This window comes from Geotrypetes seraphini, chromosome 17 (assembly GCF_902459505.1).
Source record: "Geotrypetes seraphini chromosome 17, aGeoSer1.1, whole genome shotgun sequence".
Classification (NCBI taxonomy): Eukaryota; Metazoa; Chordata; class Amphibia; order Gymnophiona; family Dermophiidae; genus Geotrypetes; species Geotrypetes seraphini.
The window spans coordinates 17,371,333-17,392,710 of NC_047100.1; the positions used below are offsets into that span (position 1 = coordinate 17,371,333).

At 38.6% G+C, this 21,378-nt stretch overlaps 1 protein-coding gene across 25 annotated transcripts in view; it reads left to right on the forward strand.

The window, feature by feature from the left end:
• Window positions 1-21,016, forward strand: part of SLMAP (sarcolemma associated protein) — a 186,834-nt gene extending 165,818 nt beyond the window's left edge. For 14 of the 25 annotated variants that reach the window (XM_033925848.1, XM_033925852.1, XM_033925853.1 and 11 more), the window contains 4 exons: window positions 4,251-4,422; window positions 5,954-6,088; window positions 17,809-17,898; window positions 19,311-21,016. In XM_033925848.1, the coding sequence (XP_033781739.1) occupies window positions 4,251-4,422; window positions 5,954-6,088; window positions 17,809-17,892 (391 nt within the window). In that variant the 3' untranslated portion in view covers window positions 17,893-17,898; window positions 19,311-21,016. The remainder of the gene's footprint in view (window positions 1-4,250; window positions 4,423-5,953; window positions 6,089-17,808; window positions 17,899-19,310) is intronic. The other 11 variants (XM_033925847.1, XM_033925833.1, XM_033925854.1 and 8 more) reach the window with 1 other exon arrangement.
• Window positions 21,017-21,378: the final 362 nt, after the last annotated feature.

Here is a 21,378-nt window from a genome sequence, read left to right on the forward strand (position 1 = left end):
AATTGCACTTAGTGTTGGGGAATTCTGTGCACAATATTTCAAAATTTTGTGTATTTTATTTTTCAAAATAAAACAATATAATCACTCTGAGTAATATAAAATGTAATAAGAGGGAAATATTTATTCCTGATATATGAATTTTTAATATTTTGTGCAAAATTCAGTTCTAGTACAATGTGCCTAGTGGTCCTGAACACTAGAGTCGTGTATCTGAACTAGCAAGTTGCTTGCGGAAAACTGTCAATCATGTTTTCCAACTCCACCTTCTACCCAGGGAGCTGCTGTTGCTTCCTCAGTTTGTTTTTTTGCAAACAAACATAGTAACATAGTAGATGACGGCAGATAAAGACCCGAATGGTCCATCCAGTCTGCCCAACCTGATTCAATTTAAAAAATTTTTTTTTTTTTTTTTTTTTTTTCTTCTTAGCTATTTCTGGGCGAGAATCCAAAGCTTTACCCGGTACTGTGCTTGGGTTCCAACTGCCGAAATCTCTGTTAAGACTTACTCCAGCCCATCTACACCCTCCCAGCCATTGAAGCCCTCCCCTGCCCATCCTCCTCCAAACGGCCATACACAGACACAGACCGTACAAGTCTGCCCAGTAACTGGCCTAGTTCAATCTTTAATATTATTTTCTGATTCTAAATCTTCTGTGTTCATCCCACGCTTCTTTGAACTCAGTCACAGTTTTACTCTCCACCACCTCTCCCGGGAGCGCATTCCAGGCATCCACCACCCTCTCCGTAAAGTAGAATTTCCTAACATTGCCCCTGAATCTACCACCCCTCAACCTCAAATTATGTCCTCTGGTTTTACCATTTTCCTTTCTCTGGAAAAGATTTTGTTCTACGTTAATACCCTTTAAGTATTTGAACGTCTGAATCATATCTCCCCTGTCTCTCCTTTCCTCTAGGGTATACATATTCAGGGCTTCCAGTCTCTCCTCATATGTCTTCTGGTGCAAGCCTCCTATCATTTTCGTCGCCCTCCTCTGGACCGCCTCAAGTCTTCTTACGTCTTTCGCCAGATATGGTCTCCAAAACTGAACACAATACTCCAAGTGGGGCCTCACCAATGACCTGTACAGGGGCATCAACACCTTCTTTCTTCTACTGACTACGCCTCTCTTTATACAGCCCAGAATCCTTCTGGCAGCAGCCACTGCCTTGTCACACTGTTTTTTCGCCTTTAGATCTTCGGACACTATCACCCCGAGGTCCCTCTCCCCGTCCGTGCATATCAGCTTCTCTCCTCCCAGCATATACGGTTCCTTCCTATTATTAATCCCCAAATGCATTACTCTGCATTTCTTTGCATTGAATTTTAGTTGCCAGGCATTAGACCATTCCTCTAACTTTTGTAGATCCTTTTTCATATTTTCCACTCCCTCTTCGGTGTCTACTCTGTTACAAATCTTGGTATCATCTGCAAAAAGGCACACTTTTCCTTCTAACCCTTCAGCAATGTCACTTACATACATATTGAACAGGATTGGCCCCAGCACCGAACCCTGAGGGACTCCACTAGTCACCTTTCCTTCCTTCGAGCGACTTCCATTAACCACCACCCTCTGGCGTCTGTCCGACAGCCAGTTTCTGACCCAGTTCACCACTTTGGGTCCTAACTTTAGCCCTTCAAGTTTGTTCAACAGCCTCCTATGAGGAACTGTATCAAAGGCTTTGCTGAAATCCAAATAAATTACATCTAGCATATGTCCTCGATCCAGCTCTCTGGTCACCCAATCAAAAAATTCAATCAGGTTCGTTTGGCACGATTTACCTTTTGTAAAGCCATGTTGCCTCGGATCCTGTAACCCATTAGATTCAAGGAAATACACTATCCTTTCTTTCAGCAACACTTCCATTATTTTTCCAACAACTGAAGTGAGGCTCACCGGCCTGTAGTTTCCTGCTTCATCCCTGTGACCACTTTTATGAATAGGGACCACATCCGCTCTCCTCCAATCCCCAGGAATCACTCCCGTCTCCAGAGATTTGTTGAACAAGTCTTTAATAGGACTCGCCAGAACCTCTCTGAGTTCCCTTAGTATCCTGGGATGGATCCCGTCTGGTCCCATCGCTTTGTCCACCTTCAGTTTTTCAAGTTGCTCATAAACACCCTCCTCCGTGAACGGCGCAGAATCTACTCCATTTTCTCGTGTAACTTTGCCGGACAATCTCGGTCCTTCTCCAGGATTTTCTTCTGTGAACACAGAACAGAAGTATTTGTTTAGCACATTTGCTTTCTCCTCATCACTCTCCACATATTTGTTCCCAGCATCTTTTAGCCTAGCAATTCCATTTTTTATCTTCCTCCTTTCACTAATATATCTGAAAAAATTTTTATCTCCCTTTTTTACATTTTTAGCCATTTGTTCTTCCGCCTGTGCCTTCGCCAAACGTATCTCTCTCTTGGCTTCTTTCAGTTTCACCCTGTAGTCCTTTCTGCTCTCCTCTTCTTGGGTTTTTTTATATTTCATGAACGCCAACTCTTTCGCCTTTATTTTCTCAGCCACTAGGTTGGAGAACCATATCGGCTTCCTTTTTCTTTTGTTTTTATTGATTTTCTTCACATAAAGGTCCGTAGCCATTTTTATCGCTCCTTTCAGCTTAGACCACTGTCTTTCCACTTCTCTTATGTCCTCCCATCCTAACAGCTCTTTCTTCAGGTACTTTCCCATTGCATTAAAGTCCGTACGTTTGAAATCTAGTTGCTCAGAAGTGTTTTCTATCTGCTCTGTGGTTTTATTTTGGGGTATTTATGCTCAGTGTTCTTTGGAGGCTCTGCCTGGGAGAAAATGCGGACTTGCACAGTGGAAGTCTGATTCTAACAGGATCAGCCCTACAGGGACACCTAGCTAGCCAGCCTGCTGGTGCTTTTAGAGTCCAAGGGCCATCCTTGTGTAGCTTTTCACATCCCCAATTCAGTCAGGAGCTTGAGCACAGGCTATGTGGGCTTCTTCCTGACTCGGTGGGCTGCATGTTCCTCCCCCCTTTCAATGTGCGATTTCCAGGGGTTAAGGATCAGTCCGACCTCTGACGGGCAGCCAGAAGACCAGGTTCATCCACTAAATCTGTGAGGTAGATTTCCTCTCCCTTTGATTCCATCAGAAATCTTTGGCTGAAGCAGGCAAGCATCATATGGTACACAGTGAGTAAGGCTATTGAAGCCTATGGGGAAAATCAGAGGGTCTCTCAAAGTTGAATTTGAGGGTTTCTGATCTCAGAGCCCAGGTCCCCCTTCTCTAAAACCCCTTCCCCTGTGATTTTTTTTTTCTTTCAGGTAGGTCTCCACAGGACGTTTTTGGTGCAATTTTTCTGGTGACAGCCATCTTGAATTTTAAACAATCTTTATTTTTCTTTTGCCTCATCGGCCTCAAAACCCCTTGATTTTACTCAATATCGATTGGGAAGGACTCCTCGGGCCTTTTTACCTCTATTTCATGCCAGATTTGTGCTAGGCATTGGACTCCAGCCCAGTAGAAGAGGTCCATAAATCGCCTGGAACTCGAAACCATTCATCTAGCACTTCAGGCACCGGAGAAGTCTCTGGAGGGCAAAGCAGTCGGTCTTTTCATACAATTCAATACCTCTGCTGAAAAAAAAACCTAAAATAATTGTTTAGGATATTTTGTATAGTTGGATTTTATTTTAATGTAAGCATTTATATTTTCATGAGACTGGGAAATACCGTATTTGAAATTTCTGGTACAATTCTGATATCTGTTTAAAAAAAAACCCACAAAACTTTGATAACACTTACAAAATTGAATCCAATACTCTTGGAATGTGTCAGGACAACCATGGAATACAATAACAGAAGTATAAGAACAATATACTAATATACATAAAAAAAAATACTAATATACATTAAAAAATACAGGCATATATTTATTAGTACACCCTGCAATAATTAGTATTCAAACTCTTTCCTAAGTATAAGTCACAGGGACACCCCTGAATACTTCCAATATTAGAAATAATTTTCCTTTTATTCTCCTCCCCCTTAATGACCCCAAAATAACACAATAAGGTAAATATCCTCAAAGTATCCTCAAAACAAAGTAATGACAGTTATACTTGAAGCTATTGTTCCAAGAATAGTTTGCATAAATTTTAATGAGAAAACATTCCAGATTTTCTCCCATGCTGAGTTTCTCCTTTTTGGGAGAAAAAAAACAGTTATTTAATTTATGAGAGTGTTATTGACTTATTTTTTAAGCTTAAAAATAATAGTTTTTGCATTGTAGTTCACAGAAGCAGAGTCGGGAGCTTGCTAGTGATCTCAATGTCCTAAACACAACTCGGAAAGAGCTTGAAAATCAAGTGGGGTCTTTAAAGGAGGAAAGTCAGCGGGATGCAGCTGGTCTAAAACATCAACTCAAAGAGGCCGAGAGTCGTGCAAAGGACTTTCAGAAAGAGGTAAACTGAAGTCGACTATATTCAGTCAGTCCGTTCTCTTTCCTTAACTGCTATGTATATTGCATAGCCTAAACTAATTGTGTGCTATGCTCTCGTCTATATAACTGGCATGTACTTGCAGGTTGGAAGACATGGGACAATGGAGACCCAAAAAAGCATATCCTGCAATATATATAATCCTAAATATTTCTGAACTTTCTTGAACAGCTTGAACTTTCTGACTAGATATAAAGCTGTATCTCAGCCATCTTACAGATTTTCCCATGAATTATCCTTAAGCATTCATATTTTTAGCATTATCAGGTCAGCAGTATTGTGATGTCATGGCCAAGAAATAACACATTTCTAACCTTTTTGGGTGTTTTATTTTTTTCTTTTAGCTTGCTTCTGTTTGGGTCTAGGATATTAAGAAGACAATTTTGTAAAGCCTCTTTTTGTGTATGTAACAGATCTCTTATAAAATTGGATCGTGCCTAATAGTACACATGGTACAAACAGGCATGTACTTGGAGAATAGATGTGCTCCAGGGAGAATTGTGGGCAAGTTGCTCAGTGAGCAAGTAGAATGTGGGTACAGTGGCAATTCATATACACTAACATTTGTATCTGAGAAAAATAGACACCTTCCTGCCCCTTTAACCTAGTCAGGGGTAGGCAATTCCGGTCCTCGAGAGCCGGAGCCAGGTCAGGTTTTCAGGATATCCACAATGAATATGTATGAGATGGATTTGCATGCACTGCCTCCTTGAGATGCAAATCTATTTCATGCATATTTGTTGTGGATATTCTGAAAACCTGACCTGGCTCCGGCTCTCGAGGACCGGAATTGCCTACCCCTGACCTAGGTGCTTTGATAAAACTACCCTCTAAGGAGGGTAATTTCTAAGATTTTCATACATACATGGGCATATAAGCTTATAAGGCCTCTTATAAAATAGTGACTGGCATCAAAGTGTTTGCTAAGCAGCAGCACTGAGCGCATGCATTTGTTGAGTATTCCTTGGGGCCCTGGTATCTGCTGCACTTGAACTTTATGTTGCATATCCACTTTTCCAATCATCTTTGTAAAAAATCACCTTAAAATGGGATTGCTTTCTTGTGGTATGTTTTCTTTTTTTTCTGGTAGAGGGGAAAATGAAATATATCCTTTAACGCATGCAGTACCATTTGGAAAATGATTTAAGATGAGGCCTGACTAAAAAACGGTATTATAAAACCTAAACAAACCATTTCCTGTCTGGAACATTCTTAGTTTAATTTATGGGTTGTGAAACCTTAGCTTTTTTACATACAGTTTAGTTATGAGAAGTAGGGCATTAAAAAAAAAAGGTTTTTTTAGATGTACATGACTTTTTATAGGCATGGTCTAATTTATAAAATCTATACATTTTTGTGCTGCTTTAGAATAAGAATGTAGTGTAGATTTGGGATTGGAATCTCAAACTAAAAGTAACCCCTCTTTGGAGAACTTGCATTAGAATTCAGATTGTAAATAAAAATAAGTCCATTTCATTTTTCTTTTTGTACTTAGTATGAAAAAACACAGACTTTACTCTCAGAGCTGAAGGTGAAGTATGAAATGACCGAGCAGGAGAAGCAGACTATCATGGAGGAGCTCAAACGGTATAAAGACAACTTGAAGCTGCTGCAAGAAAAAGGAAACAATGTAAGTTCCAAAATCACATTAATGGTGCTCCTTCCTAGCATCCGTGTTCTGACCTACAAATGGGAATCCCATCCAATATATTTAATCTAATCTAGTGCTTAAATATAACTTTCATTCAAATTATATTAAAAATATGCATTTCTGAAGAAGGGATTTTAAACTCCAGCCTTTTAAACAAAAGCGGAAAATATTAGCAAAACAGAATGCAGTTCTTGACTTTGTTTCAACATGCACTATTCATACTGATGTGATCTAGAGAGTACAATTCTTGAAAGGTAGTCGCAGGTGTATTAAGTTAGTGCAATAAAAAGGTAATGTCTACAGTGGTTGGTTGACCCTTATTTCTACTTGCCCAAGTGGACAAATGCAGCAACTACAATACTTTGTTCCTAAGTGAATTTGCATGCTTTGAGGTTAAGAACCAGATGGATGGATGCAAATAATATCATACAGATTTGTTAGAAGCTGCATGGAAAATCAGTAACAATTTTTTTTTTTAAGGTGTACTTAACTAGCAGGGTTCCAGCCAGTTCTTAAGAGATATTAACTGTATGTTCTGTTATTGAAACAGCATCAGCATCTTTTAAGTTTTAGGTAGACTAGACTAAATTGACAAGAATGGCTAACAGTATCTACTACAAGAAGAAAGAGTACTGATCTTTAACCCATATAAATTGGATAATTTTATAACTGCTTGCTTATGATCATCTGTTAAAAGGCAACCTTTTCCTTCCAAGCCCATCACAACGGTCAACAAAGACACTGAATAGGGCTTGTCCCAGGGTAGATTCCAGAGGCACTGTATTAATTGCACTTCATTCCTCAGAGTAAATTCCATTTATCTTCACTTTCCATTCTAGCACTTAACTAGCATACAATTGGGGCCTATCTTCAAGCTGCTCAATTGATGAGCCGCTCATGTGAGGCAGTATCAAAACTTTGGCAAAATCCAAGTATACCACATTTAGTGCATGTTCCAAGTCTTAATTGTTTGATCGCATTTCTCTGAAATGATATGCCTTTGGTAAAACCAGGTGGCCTTCCTGTTTGTGGAGTAATTCGTGTGGATTCCACAAGTTTGGCTCCTCTCTCCGCTATCTTCTTTGGTTACTAGATTGACTAGTCAGGGTGTGAAGCTTTATAGCTACCCTGACAACATAACTGTTGTGCTTCCTGTTCCCTCTTTACCATCTAGTGCAGGGATCAGCAACCTTTTTAAAGCAAAGAGCCATTTTATCCTAAATGTTTGACCCAAGATTTAGAGAGCCACAACGGGTAAAGGGGTTTAATATACGGTTTTTATTGCGATATGGGTATATATGCATTTAACACAAAAACAAAACTTCAAGTACTTACAGAAAATAAAGAAAAACAATTTTATGTGACTTTTGACACTGTATTTCCATATAGAGTTGTTTCATGTTTGGTGAATAGTATGCTGTTACACTTATTGTAAGTTTTTAAAAATGAATAAAGATTTTTAAAAAAGAAAGAAAATCTTCAATTTTAAACAGGATTCCAAGCTTACATCGTTAAGCTGACTTCTTAGCTTGCTTTTCATATCATTTATGTTGGAGAACATCTTCTCACAATAAGTGGACACAAAAATCATCAAAATTCCAAACGCTACTATTTTGAGTTGATAATAATAGTCTGGAAGGCTGTTCTACATTTTGAAAATCAGTTGGCCCTCCTTTCAACAGTTGGAAAGTTTCTTCCATTTCTGATTCTTGGCTAAAGCCACCTTTTCTAGTTCCACTTGTAAAGGCAACATGTCCATTTCTCCCTCTAGCACTCTCATCTCTCCTGCAACACATTTCCTTCCCCCCAACCCCACTCACAAATATTATGCCTTTCTTGATTCAATGGGTCAGCAGCACATCCTAAAGCTGCCTGCCACTAACCCAGAAGCCTCTCCTCTGTTGCAGGCAGGAACAGGAAGTTCTGACAGAGGGTGAGACATGGCAGAGGAGAGGCTTCCGGGTTAGTGGCAGGCAGCTGTAGGAATCGCTGCCACTAATCAGTTGAAGCAAGAAAAGTGTGGGAGATACAGCGACCATGGGAGCTCAGCACAGGATGTAAAATAATTGGCTGGGGCAATGGCAATGGCTCCACGAATGAGTTAAATGTGTCTTATCGTTGCCAACCCCTGGTCTAGTGAATTAGAGCGGGTGATTCAAGTGGAAAGGGGAGAAAAGGATTGGGACTTACCTTTTTGTAGTTTTACAACCACATTCAAAGCAGTTTACATACAGGTACTTCAAGCATTTCCCCCATCTGTCCTGGTGGGCTCACAATCTATCCAATGTACCTGGGGCAGTGGAGGATTAAGTGACATGCCCAGGGTCACAGGAAGCAGCGCGGGGTTTGAACCCAAAACCTTAGGGTGCTGAGGCTGTAGCTCTAACCACTTTTCCACACTCTCTGTCCTGTCAGTTGTTGAACAATGCATGGAGAATTTTAGGTTGAAGTGTAATCCAGAAAAGACCAACCCCGTCTTCTACAGAACTGCAATAGCCGTTTCTAGCACGGGGAGCCACGCTAAATGGCCCACGCTGCTCCCAACACTCATTGAGTTCCTATGAGTGTCGGAAGCAACATGGCTCCCCGCGCTAGAAACTGCTATCGGAGTTTCATAAAGAGGGGGTAAGATTTTCTATGCTAGGCCTTCCAATTTGGAGACAATTTGATATTGAACAAGACTATATACCCTATTGCAGTGTCTCTCAAACTGTATGCCACGATACAGTGGTGTGTCCTGAGGAGATTCAGAGTGTGCCATGAGAGACTCCAGAATTTTATTTTATTTTAAAAAATTCCCTTCAGAAGTATACACTAAAATAGAAGATATGTAAGTCACATACACAAGTGTCTGTCAATATTATGAATATCTGTGTGCGTAAGGATATAACTGCCCAGACAACCATCATTCTTTAATGTCATTGGTCCTTGAAAACTAATGGCAATTTTAGTTTTTTATTTTTTATTCAGTAGTTATCCTAACTCAAGCAACAAAGCAATCAAGGCTCTGTTACCGTTTGGATCTTCTTATGTTTGCGAACTTGGATTTTCAGCTCTGACAGAAATTAAATTTTGAAAAAAGAGATATCTGCAGATGGTGGATGATCAAATGTGTGTTTGCTTGTTGATCATTGAGCTGCGTATTGAGTTAATTTGCACTCAAAAAACAAGCACATCCATTACATTGATTAGCAATTCTATTCTATTCTGTCTACTTTAAATAAATAAATCTCAAATTTAATTTTTTGTTGGTTTTGCAATTTTATAATTTCAATTATAATGTGCCACTAAAAACATTTGCTCTGTTTAGTGTGCCAGAGCTAAAAGGTTTGAGAGACACTGCCCTATTGTATCCACCATTAAAATTCTAGGAGTGCAATTGGATAAGGCTTTGACTGTGCATGCCCAGGTAGACACGGAGGTCCATAAGGTATTTACTATGTTATGGAAGTTTTGCTCAATTAGCTCTTATTTTTATGATCTTTCTTATCAGTTGTTACAATCTTTAGTATTAAGTATCTTGGATTACTGCAATATTGTGTACTTGGGCAGGTCAGAAAAAACATTTTTGCAGACTCCATATATAGAATACGGCTATGTGCTTAATCTTTAATATGCGAAAATTAGACCATGTGACACCTTACTATCGAAGATTGCATTGGATTCCTATTGAGACCAAGGTAATCTTCAAGTTTGGTTGTATTTTATATAAAGTCTTACATAGTCTTTTTCCAAACTATCATGCTGATCAGTTCCAGTTTACTAATCCTGGTTGCTTTATGCGTACTCCTACCTTTTTTGCTTTTCCTCCTATTAAGGGTTGTCTTATTCGGCTGCACACTGGGAACCTGATTTTCAGTCTTTATTATTGATTTCGATGTCTTGTATGCACTTTAGAAAATTGTTATAAACCCATTTGTATATTAGATTTTTGTCTGATGTTTTGTTATTCACTGATTATATTCAGTTTTTCTTTTCATTTGGTAGTCACATTCAACTGAATGATTTTGCGGTATATAAATAAATTGTTATGTTATATGCCGTATACTGAAAGATTAGAAAAACTGGGCCTCTTCTCCCTTGTAAAGAGGAGAAGGAGAGAGGACATGATCAAAACATTCAAGATACTGAAGGGAATAGCTTAGTAGATAAAGACAGGTTGTTCACACTCTCCAGGGTAGGGGGAACGAGAGGGCACTCTCTAAGGTTGAAGAGGGATAGATTCCGTACAAACGTAAAGAAGTTCTTCTTCACCCAGAGTGGTGGAAAACTGGAACGCTCTTCCGGAGTCTGTTATAGGGGAAAACACCCTCCAGGGATTCAAGATAAAGTTAGACAAGTTCCTGCTGAACCGGAATGTACGCAGGTGAGGCTGGACTCATTTAGAGCACTGGTCTTTGACCTAAGGGCCGCTGCGTGAGCGGACTGCTGGGCTCGATGGACCACTGATCTGACCCAGCAGCGGCAATTCTTATGTTCTTAGATTTCTGATACTTCACTAGGCTTTCTTGTTTCTATTTATTTACTTACAACTGAGGTAAGACTAAGTAATTTCCTGCCTCCTGCTTATTATTGCTTTTATGAAGATTGTCAATTTCATTGACCACCTCCATCTTCTATTGATCATGAATGGATCCATTAGAGAGCTTCTCTGATCTCCTTTAATATCCTGTGATATATCCAGTCCAGACCCATAGTGGTCTAGGTTTAGCTTTGCAAGTTCTGTAACTAGTGTTGCATCTGTACTCTACCATAAGTATACTTTTCCTACTGTCTATGGTTCTTCCCCAGTAGTTTGTTCAGTGAACACATCCAAAAAACATTTGTTTACCATTTTTGTCTTTTCCTGGTCTTCCTCTTTACTCCTTTGTGTTAAAACCTCATTTCCAGAAAAGTCTTAGTTAATGCTGCAGACATCTTTTCTTCCATTTGCACCTTTACCATTCTAATGACTTCCTTTGCTATTCTCCTCTTTTCTAGGTATTTTATCATGTCCCCCTTCTTTTTGATATCCATTAGACCTTTGGAATGCTAATCTTTTTGTCCTTAATTTTTTCAGCCACTTCATTTTGAAACTATATAGTCTCCTTTGCCTCTCACTTGTATTTCTCAATTTAGAGATAATTTTCAAACTATCTAAAGTGGTGCAAAGTCCATGTGGTCTTTGCCCGATTTTTAAATAAAAGTACACAAGAACACAATTTGCAAATTGTCACAGGTGTAAAGTACACAGAGACACTGGACCTGCTTTTTGCTTGAAAAGTATGGACATTTGCAGTATGATGCAGATGTGTTTGCATGTACTTTGCCTTTGAAATATGGTACAAAGTCTATGAGGAAAAGTTTGAAGATTGTTTCCTCAAAGTAGAGCAGAGGCAAAGCATAGTAGTTAAAGCTATGGGCTAAGAAGAACCAAGGTGCTATCCTATTGACGTTCCTTGTTGAACTTGGGCATATTACATCTTCCGTTGAATCAGATCCAACAGAAGCCCACTTGGACAAAGAAATGACTGATGTACCTTACAGTTTGCCTTAAACTTGGATTTGGAAAAGGCAGGTAAATACAGAATTCTGATTGTTCTGTGACTGTTCTCTGCCTTTGCTCTTATAGTATTAAACCATACCATCTGATAATCCCTGAAGTCTAGATGACCTCTTGGATATTTCAATTATTTTTTCTTGTTCTTAAGCAATACCAGGTCAGTTTTGTCACCTCATGGTGGTACTTGCCATTTATACAAGGAAGACCCCTTGATGGAATCAGTGCCCTTGATTACACCTTTCACCTGCTGTATTCTGATGCTGGCATTATGTTGAAATACCTTTCCTCCTTTCCAATGTTACCCACAGGTCTGTCGCTTTTCTCAATACCCTCTATGTTTGTTACTATATTGTAAATATATATAAGCATGTAAAAATTTGCATTGATGACGCAAAAGCCTCATCATAACACTGTGTTTGCAAAATCTGCATTTTTGAATTCCAGATTTCTTTGTGTATTTAGGTTAAAGGGGAGGGAAAGGGATTGGGACTTGTATACTGCCTTTTTGTAATTATACGACCATACTCAAAGCGGTTTACATAAGTTGCTTCAAGCATTTTCCTTATCTGTCCCAGTGGGCTCACCATCTGCAGTATCTAATGAACCTGGGGTAGTGGAGGATTACATGACTTGCCCAGGGTCACGGGGAGCAGCGCGGGGTTTGAACCTACAACCTCAGGGTGCTGAGGCTGTAGCGCTAATCACTATACCACACTCTCCTCCACATGTTTGAATTAAAATTGAGCTATATTTTTTCAGATCTAGAGATGGTTATCCTTTTATAAGTAGAATTGCTAGGTAATTCAACTTTATTTGGATTTATTTCACACCTAAGATCCAGGAACAAAATCATTGGGGGAAGGGTTGCATTTAATCAAGGATATGTTCCATTAAGTTCTGATGTAATATATACCTCCCCATAGTTCTAGCCTAACTACATAGAATTAATTTGTCTTGTAAAATATCTTTGTGAAATAGGTTTCAAATGGGAATTGTACCAGAGAAGTCCATATTGTCTTTTATTCTGTTAAACTCAATTGATTTTTTAACTGTGGAAATATAGTATTTTAGGAATGTGCAAGCTTACCCACATTTTAATGTTTTGGAATGTCCAAATTACTCTGATCTGTCTTCCCCAATTGCAAACAGCTTGATGATAGGTCATGTGACATCAGTTGTCATTAAAACCACTAGAGCAGATGTAACCAAATCTGGTCCTTTGAAGGCCAAAACCCAGTGTGGTGGTTAAAATGTTCATAATATATGTGAGGTGTATTTATATACTGTATAGTGGTGGAGACTGCATGCAAAATGTTTTCATATTGATTGTGAAATCCTAAAAACTGGACTGGTCATCAAGATCCACAAACTAGATTTGGAGACGCTTGCTCTAGAGTATTTTAGGGCATTCTGCTTCTTTGGAACTAGACAGCTCCAGTTTTATGGTTTGTCGAAGGAGGGGGATGTTATCGTGTTGTGGCCTGTAGTGGATAGCGTAGCTGGTTTTAAGAGAGGTTTGGATTTCCTGGAGGAAAAGTCCATAGTCTATTATTGAGAAAGACATGGGGGAAGCCACTGCTTGCCCTGGATCGGTAGCATGGAATGTTGCTACTCTTTGGGTTTTGGCCAGGTACTAGGGACCTGAATTGGCCACCGTGAGGCCTAATCCTCCATCCTTAGCATTCTGGACTACTGCAATATCATTTACCTGAGTTTCACAAAGAAAACCATAAGGAGACTTAAAATGATCCAGAACACCGCTGTCCTTCATATTCGGCCTGAATAAATGGGAACACGTCACCCCTTTTTACTACAAACTTCATTGGTTACCATTAGAGTCCAGAGTCCTATTCAAATTCGCCTGCTTCTGTTACAAAACAATATTTGGCTTATCCCCTAACTATATCAACCCTCACTTCTATCTGAACCATAACAACAAGCACTCCCGCAGAATTCATCTGTTCGCCTTCCCCTCCCTAAAACTATGTCACTCCAAAAGATTCCTTGACAAATCCTTCGCCTTCCAGGCCGCCAAACTGAACACATGGCTAGAATAAATGGTCCTCGAGGCCCCCACCTACCTCGGATTCAGAAAATTACTTAAAACTCACCTATTCAATGGACACGACCCTTAACCGCCCCCTCAACGAACCAAAACCTACCCTTCCCCCTCTTCTGTACTACCCCCAACCTACATTCCCCATACTCCCCCTCCTTGACCTACTCGTTCCCTCCCTATCCAACCTCAACTACTTCGTTGCTTGCAACTTTGTTCAATTGTCATGAACCACTTGTAACTTTGACTAACAAATGTGAACCGCCTAGAACTCCCTAGGTATGGCAGTATACAAAAATAAAGTTATTATTATTATTATATTATTATTATAATGCTGGCTTTCCTGTATTGGTGTTACAGCTCATTGTGGTAGAGAAGGGTACAGCCACTACTGGGCTAGATTGGTCTGACCCAGTAAGGCTATTCTTATGTTCTTAAGTTTTCTTGACTTTTCAGCACCTGAAAATTTTTTCAGTTTTATAATTCTTGTTTGTCCTTTTAATCTAATTAAGCTTCTGGGCATCTTTAACATTTTTTTATTTTTTCACAGTTTTGATTATTCCAAACCTTGTCCATTTCTTGAAGTCAGGTTGTGATTTTTCCTGTCCCTGTTATATATCTTCTCTTAACTCACCTACCCAGTCATCACAAGGATATTCTTCTCCACAGGGGCTTTTAAGCTGCTTCATGTACAGGAAATTGATTGGAATAGCAGACCTGGAAATCAAACCCAAATCCTTACTCTAATAATGCTCAGCACTGCCTCTGAACCACTGGGCTGCCCCGGCACAGTTTTTTTGGCATTGACCATGTTTTCTGTGTACAAGCAAGATGGTGTCCTCATAAGTGGTTTGATGTCACATGAAAGAGCCCACGATTGAGAATTGTTATTGGAGCTTCAGAGCTTTTAGAGCAGTCTGAGTATTTGTGAGATGTCCTGTGTCAGACTTCTGTGCAACCACCTCCGTTCTTGGTTTTTTCACAGAGCTCACAGAATGTAAAATTTAATTTTCATAAAATGTTTAGGGAAACCAAAAACTTAAGAGAAGAAAAGTGAAAATGAGGCAGTCCAATGCGAAAAAAATCAATTTGATTTGTACCAGTCCTAAGGACTTTGAATAAATTACTGATGATAATAATAATTTATTTCTTGTATACCGCTATACCAAAAGTTCAAAGTAGTTCACAACAAAGGATACATACAGCCAATATTAAGTTAGTCACCTTAATCCTTTTCCTACAAAAATGAGACTGGCTATACTTCTTGGAGAAAATAAGGGAAAACCCGCATATACAGTATTCAGATGTTTCTCTATGGTCTTTTAGTTAAGCCACAGGATGTAATCTTGGATTTGTAATAGGGAACCACTAGCTGTAATCTCATGTATTGCCCTTCAACCTAACCATGATTTTATTTATTTGGAGGCAAGTTATATTCAGGTAGTCTAAGTATTTTCCTGATTAAAAGGGCAGGGTAAAGGGATTTTGGATTTAGGTCATGTCTTTTCAGTTGTAGCATAAGGTGAGTTTTATTCATGTGCAGTAGGTATTTTCTTGTACCCCAGGGACTTAGTCTAATGGAGGGTTAAATGACAACCAAGATCACAAGGACAGTTCTGATTGCTCATTTTTGGTATTCAGCTCTGAAGAAAGCTATTAGCAAAAAATAAAAAAAAAATTAGTTGTAAAGTCACCTGGAACAAATTTCCAGAGGTGGAAAGAATTGCAAAGGGAGTGTAAAGGCTGAATCTCCAGATTAAGTATGCCTTTAAAGGCGCAATCAACAAGCATAAATGGCTAGACCAAGTGGACCAAAAGTTCTTAAATGCTGGCAGTGTTGTCTTCATTGTGTTATGATTTTATAGAAGGGATTGTCATATCTGAAAACATAGTTTGTTTTGTGTGCCATCTGTTGCCATAATTCATGGGGGGGGGGCGGTATTTCTTCCTTTATTTGAAGACCAGACTTACCTAGGTAGCCCTATTAGTGTTTCATTTTAGCTGGGTCATCAGAGATGAGCTAATTGCTTCCCTGTAATTGATCTATGATAACCAGTAGAATTGAGCTATATTACCTATCCATATCCCTTGTGAACTAGAGTAAAAGCTCCATCAAGTCAGTTGAAATCTAACCTGTATTATCAGTTGAGGAATAGCGGAAGAGCTTCATGCATGCTCAAAACTCTAGGAAAGGCCTGGAAGAGTGCGTTTGTCCCAGCCAGCACAGATCATGTAAGTCATCAGCATGACACTATCCTACTATCATAGGAGAATTTACAAGTAAATGGGGGTTCCCATCCCCAAGATAATTATTGCAAAAAATAGTCTGGCGTCTATGAGCAATAAAAGCCTAGAGTTGAAGGTTCAGTATGTAATTGCCTACTGTTTGACTTTTGCTGCTAGTATTTGCCACGATGCTGTTTGAGAATACGGTAATGTTTAGCAATGCTTTAAGAACTATGCATCAGCTGATTCTCGTAAGCTTTCATTCCAGTTCAAGTTGCCCTGGGTTACAGATTTTCCTTCCATACTTTCTTGGTAAACAGCAGTGTGTTTCCTTGTTTAGTGGATCAGCATTTATTTATATTTGGTTGGCTATGAAAAATCAATTACTTTAAAAGAGGGCTTTTCAACCTACTCCTCTGGACACTCCAAGCCAGTCTGGTTTTCAAGATATCCACAATGAATATGTATGAGATAAATTTGCATGTACCGTATCCATTGTATCTCATACATATTCATTGTGGATATCTTGAAAACCAGACTGGCTTGGAGTGTCCAGTGGACTGGGCTGAGAGCACCTGCTTTTAAAGCATGAAAATAATCCAGAAAGACATCTAACATGGAACAAAATTGGAGGAAATTTGTTCTTACTAAATTCTTGCATTAAAAGTCTATCTGCCACTATTTATCACAGCCATCTTCTCAGCTTTTCTAGTTAATAGATTACTTAACAGGATATAAGCTTTTCATTACTACTTAAAGTGTAGTAATGTGCTGCTATTTAGCCCTATAATTGCTGGAAGCAACTGAGATTCATCTGCTTAAACTAGTGTACAAAGCAGTAGAACTATCGGAAAAGGCCTAGTAATAACTTCACTAAATTATACTCAATTACTATTAGGCTGTTCTGCGCATTATGGTTTATGGCTTATGATAGTACTTTTGAGCCAAGACCTGCTTCATGCCCCCTTTCACTTTAAGTCTCTGAAGCCTGGGAGGTGCTCCTAAATTTGTGCTGAAAGGCGAGTCCAAACATCACGCTAGCTAGAGCATTCCTCGGGCAGCACAAAAAAGCAGCAGTGAGTGCATTTCCACAGAAATCTTTGAAACACAAGACTTCTGCAATGGTGGTTTGCAACAGAAACACGGGGAGATGGTTAAAAAAGATCCAAATAGGTAAAGGTGGACCCTGGGAAGGAATATGAAAGATAATACATTCAATTAGAGAGCATTCGTGGGTCAAGCACAAAGGGATTTCAGCTTTGGGCAGAGGGAAGGAAAAAATCAGAGAGCATCAAAACTTATAGCTCTAAAGCAAAATAACACAAAACCTCTCTTATGGCACATTAAAAATATATCCTGAATGGACCCATTTGGAGATACGGCCCCGAGATTTGACTTTATATTCCCAGGGTGATCATGACAGAGTATGCAGGCAGACTGGCTGAACCAAGTGGTTCTTATCTATCGACATCCGTTTCTGTCCTGAACTTATATCATGGGACGGACCTTTGACATGCCTCTCAAGTCAAATGGACAAAGAAAAAATACTGGTCTTTAATCTGTACCATTAAATTTTAACCAGTTGGCAAGATCATCCACACCTGTTTGTGCCAACAGAGCTGATATATTTTTAAAGGTCTGTTTCTCCACGTTAAGAAATGGACCTTTTATCTATCCTCATTTTAGTGGACATACATTGTAGTAAATCTTTCTTTAATTCAACCAGATTTATTCATGTTAGATGTTCTTTCTAATACATTTAGATTTTTAACACTCATGCTTTTTTAATTTTTTTAGCTTTTCCCTCTCTAAATCATCTTACCTACTTGATTTTGTAGCACAGAATGATTTTTTAATATCACTTCCCTTCTTCAGCCTTCCATATTACAGCCCGTCCCAGCCGTATTGATCGGCCTAATGCTGGCTTTCCTGTATTGGTGTTACGGCTCATTGTGGTAGAGAAAGGTACAGCCACTATTGTTCAGTGAATGTCTGTTCGTCCCTGTCACCTTTGTGTGCCATTTTTGTAACTTAATGCATGGTCAGAGTCACTTGTTTAGTAACAGCTAGCAGAACCCTTCATTGGGCGTGCGACATAGTTTAGAAATGAAGGGTCAAATAATCAACTAATCATTTAACATCTGTCTGCTTTCTGTGTGCTAATGTTAACTGAATTAATTCAAAATATATAATGAGCTTTAGTCTGTATATCTCTTTCATTTATCTTTACCAGAATGGGGTAGAAATAGTCTGTGCTTCATCTTACCAGAATTCTAAATAATTTAACTAAATTTGAACAAAAACAGGATGGTTTTGAATTGATTGCTTTAACTCTATTGGAATTCTTTTGTATGCACAGCCAATTGACTTAAATTCACACACGCATGGTATAAAATTGCCAAAGACATGTACAGGGTTTGGCATATTGTGTGCTTTGTGATATCATTTTGAGAGAACTTCCATGTTACTCTACCATTTGCCCTGGACTGTCTGTGGTTTATTGTAAATCTGATTTATGATGAGGAAAAGATATAGGAACTAGCATGATAGCTATTTCCAGCTCTTTGTGGTCTCAGCTGGATGATGGGGAACTGTTGCCCAAATTTTGTGCTGCTCATGAAATTTAAATGCCTGGGGCCACTTAAGGAAAAAAATACAGAGATTGACAATGCACATATTAAAACAAAAGGGGCTGGAACTTTTTTTCCCTTATATAATTTAAGGAAAAGAGGTGTGCAATAGGAATAGTAATTCTGCCATCCGCTTCCCCCTAAATAAGCTTGCAATGCTGTGCCAAGAAATTGCTAAGGTGAAAGCATGCAAATTCTATTTGAAAATGGAAGAAAACTTCATGGTGAGAGACATTTTGGACAGGATACAGTAAGTTGTCTTAGAGCAATTGTTTATCGTTTAATTGCCATATTATTGGTAGATAATCAGAACATCAGGCATGGTTAACAACTGCTTAATGACATTTGACCATGTATACCAGATTTTGCAGGTCTACAAATATAGGACTCTGTTTCAGAATTAATATTGTCAACTTACAGAGTATTTTAGAAACCAAACATTTAACCCATTGAGTATCATGTCACTCTAGGCACGTTTTCATGTTGTCATTAGATTGTAGGTGTGTGACCGTAAATCATGTGCTACTTTTCATCGTGCGAACACTGCATGTCCAACAGCTTAAAAAGTTGCTTTACTGGTACCCATTGGAATAAATCCAAAGTAAGATGTTAATTTTATCTGATTTAAAGTGTAAAATCATTTTGAGCCCTAGTGGGGTTTGGTCGTGGAACTAAGAGGAGCACTGGGAGGGTTGACAGAATGGAAGAAAGCATTCAATTAATTGCCTTTTCCCTCTTTCTCCTCAGAGACGTTGGCCTTGGATGCCTGTGATCACAGCACTGGTTGCCGTGACAGCTTTAGTGCTGTACCCAGGCTTTAGCAGAGCCTCACCATGAGAACTATTGAATCCATGCACCATCCTCGCATACCAGAGAAAACCAGATACATTTTCTTCCTTTTTACCTCTTAATGAAACCAACCTCTTCAAGAATGCAGCAGTAGGGTCATTGCTTTAAAATGTATAAAATGTATTTGTCTATAAAGAGGGAATAAAAGTGCAACTTCATTCTGCTGTGGGCAACATTTTGCTTGCAGTTTTTCATGTAAGTGTAAATTAGTGGGAATTTAAGTACTGTTATGGTGGCCTAAAGTGGGCATCTTGGTACCAAATTATTTTTGACATTTAGGTTTATGGCTCTTATTGTAAAATTTCCTTGCCAGATAAGAAAATGTACTTTATAAGTTGATTTACTTATGCTGGATAGCAAAGACATACTTTGAAATAAAGAGATGAGGTTCTAGGAACCTGTCACTTTGAAACTTATTTTTTAAGACACCCCATTCTTACTGTAGCTTCTGTAAGTCACTGAGTTGGCAGGCACAATACCATGCTGGAGACAACTTCTCTTTCCATATTTTCGTTGGATGAAGATTAAGCGTCGCTGACAGTAGTTTTAGACAAAACGTTTTTTGTCTATTATACAGTAACTTGAAAGGAGGAGGATGACAAGTACATCCTAGAAAATGTTTGGGAGTACATGGGTGATTTGTGTGTGTGTATTTTCACGTTAGTGAGCAAAGGTTTCCCTGGGAGCAAAGCGTGGTCAATTGATGGGCACACATTGCAGTGATCCAAGTGTTTGAATGTAATTTATTGATTTTCCTGTATTTTAAAGTATTATTTTCTTTCACAATCCAGATACTGTCTCGGTTGTATCACACTTTTATATCAAAATTGTGAAACAGGAGAAAAAATGTTTGTCTCAAGATAAGTTTGTACTGGCATAAGTTGGGAATGGGATACACTGTTTCAGGTCTGTTTCAGCAGACATTTTAAAACTCAGAAGGAGTTGGCTTTCAGCTTCCTTAGCTGCACTGTATGAAAATTAACTTTCATATTTGTTACTGTACAACTGCAGACTATGGTTTAAAAAGTACTGAAACCGTCTCAGTTCTGTTGAGCACATCAAGTTATTGAATATTTTTCAATGGCCCACATAAAAAGTAAAGCAAACAGGATCTCTAAAGCGGGGAGATGGTTTCTTAAAAAAATTAAATGGAAATTTGAAGATATAACTAATATTCAAATAGAAATTTAGCATATAATTTGCCTTGTGTGGTTTTGAGGGTCATTGTTTCTTTAATTTAAGATTTATTTTAAGCTGTTTATGGTCTGCTAATGAAGATTATTAGGTGGAGGCGGAATCAGTCTGCAAGTGACTTGTAGAAACTCACCATCCGGTTCTTTCATTTCATTATCTTCCACTGCAAGACGCCATTCAACCACAAAACACTCATATGCCAGTGGTACCTGGTACCTGTTGTATATAGGTTATTGCAAATATTGTTCTGAGATGCTAAACTTCAGAATTACATTTTTTTAAAGTAAATAATTGTTTTAAATCTATTTTGTAAAGATATAAAATACAATAGACTTTCTGGAGTACAGATTAAACTATTTGCACTAACAAATGTGATGTGCATGATTTAATAAATAAATTTAATCTCCTCATGTGTGCTTGTGTTGAATCTCATTGGAAACCCACAGGATTTGTATGGATTTGATGTTGCTGTGAGCCTTAGTTTATTCTAAGAGTAAACAAGATCTGGACTTGTATTTTGGGTTTTTATTGGTTTAGTGCCAGTCTTTCATGCCTTTGTCAGAATCTTTCTAAACCAACACGACTGTTCAAACTGGTGGTTGTTATCTATTTTCTAAGGGGTAGCTTAGGACTAATAGGTAAATGAAAATTCAGAGCACATTTTGTAGGTTAAACATGAATGAGAATTTCATTGTATTCCTTATGAAACAAGTTAACATGCTTTATCTGACAAAAAGTAGGTATATCTCACAACCAATAGCATGAGGTGGGC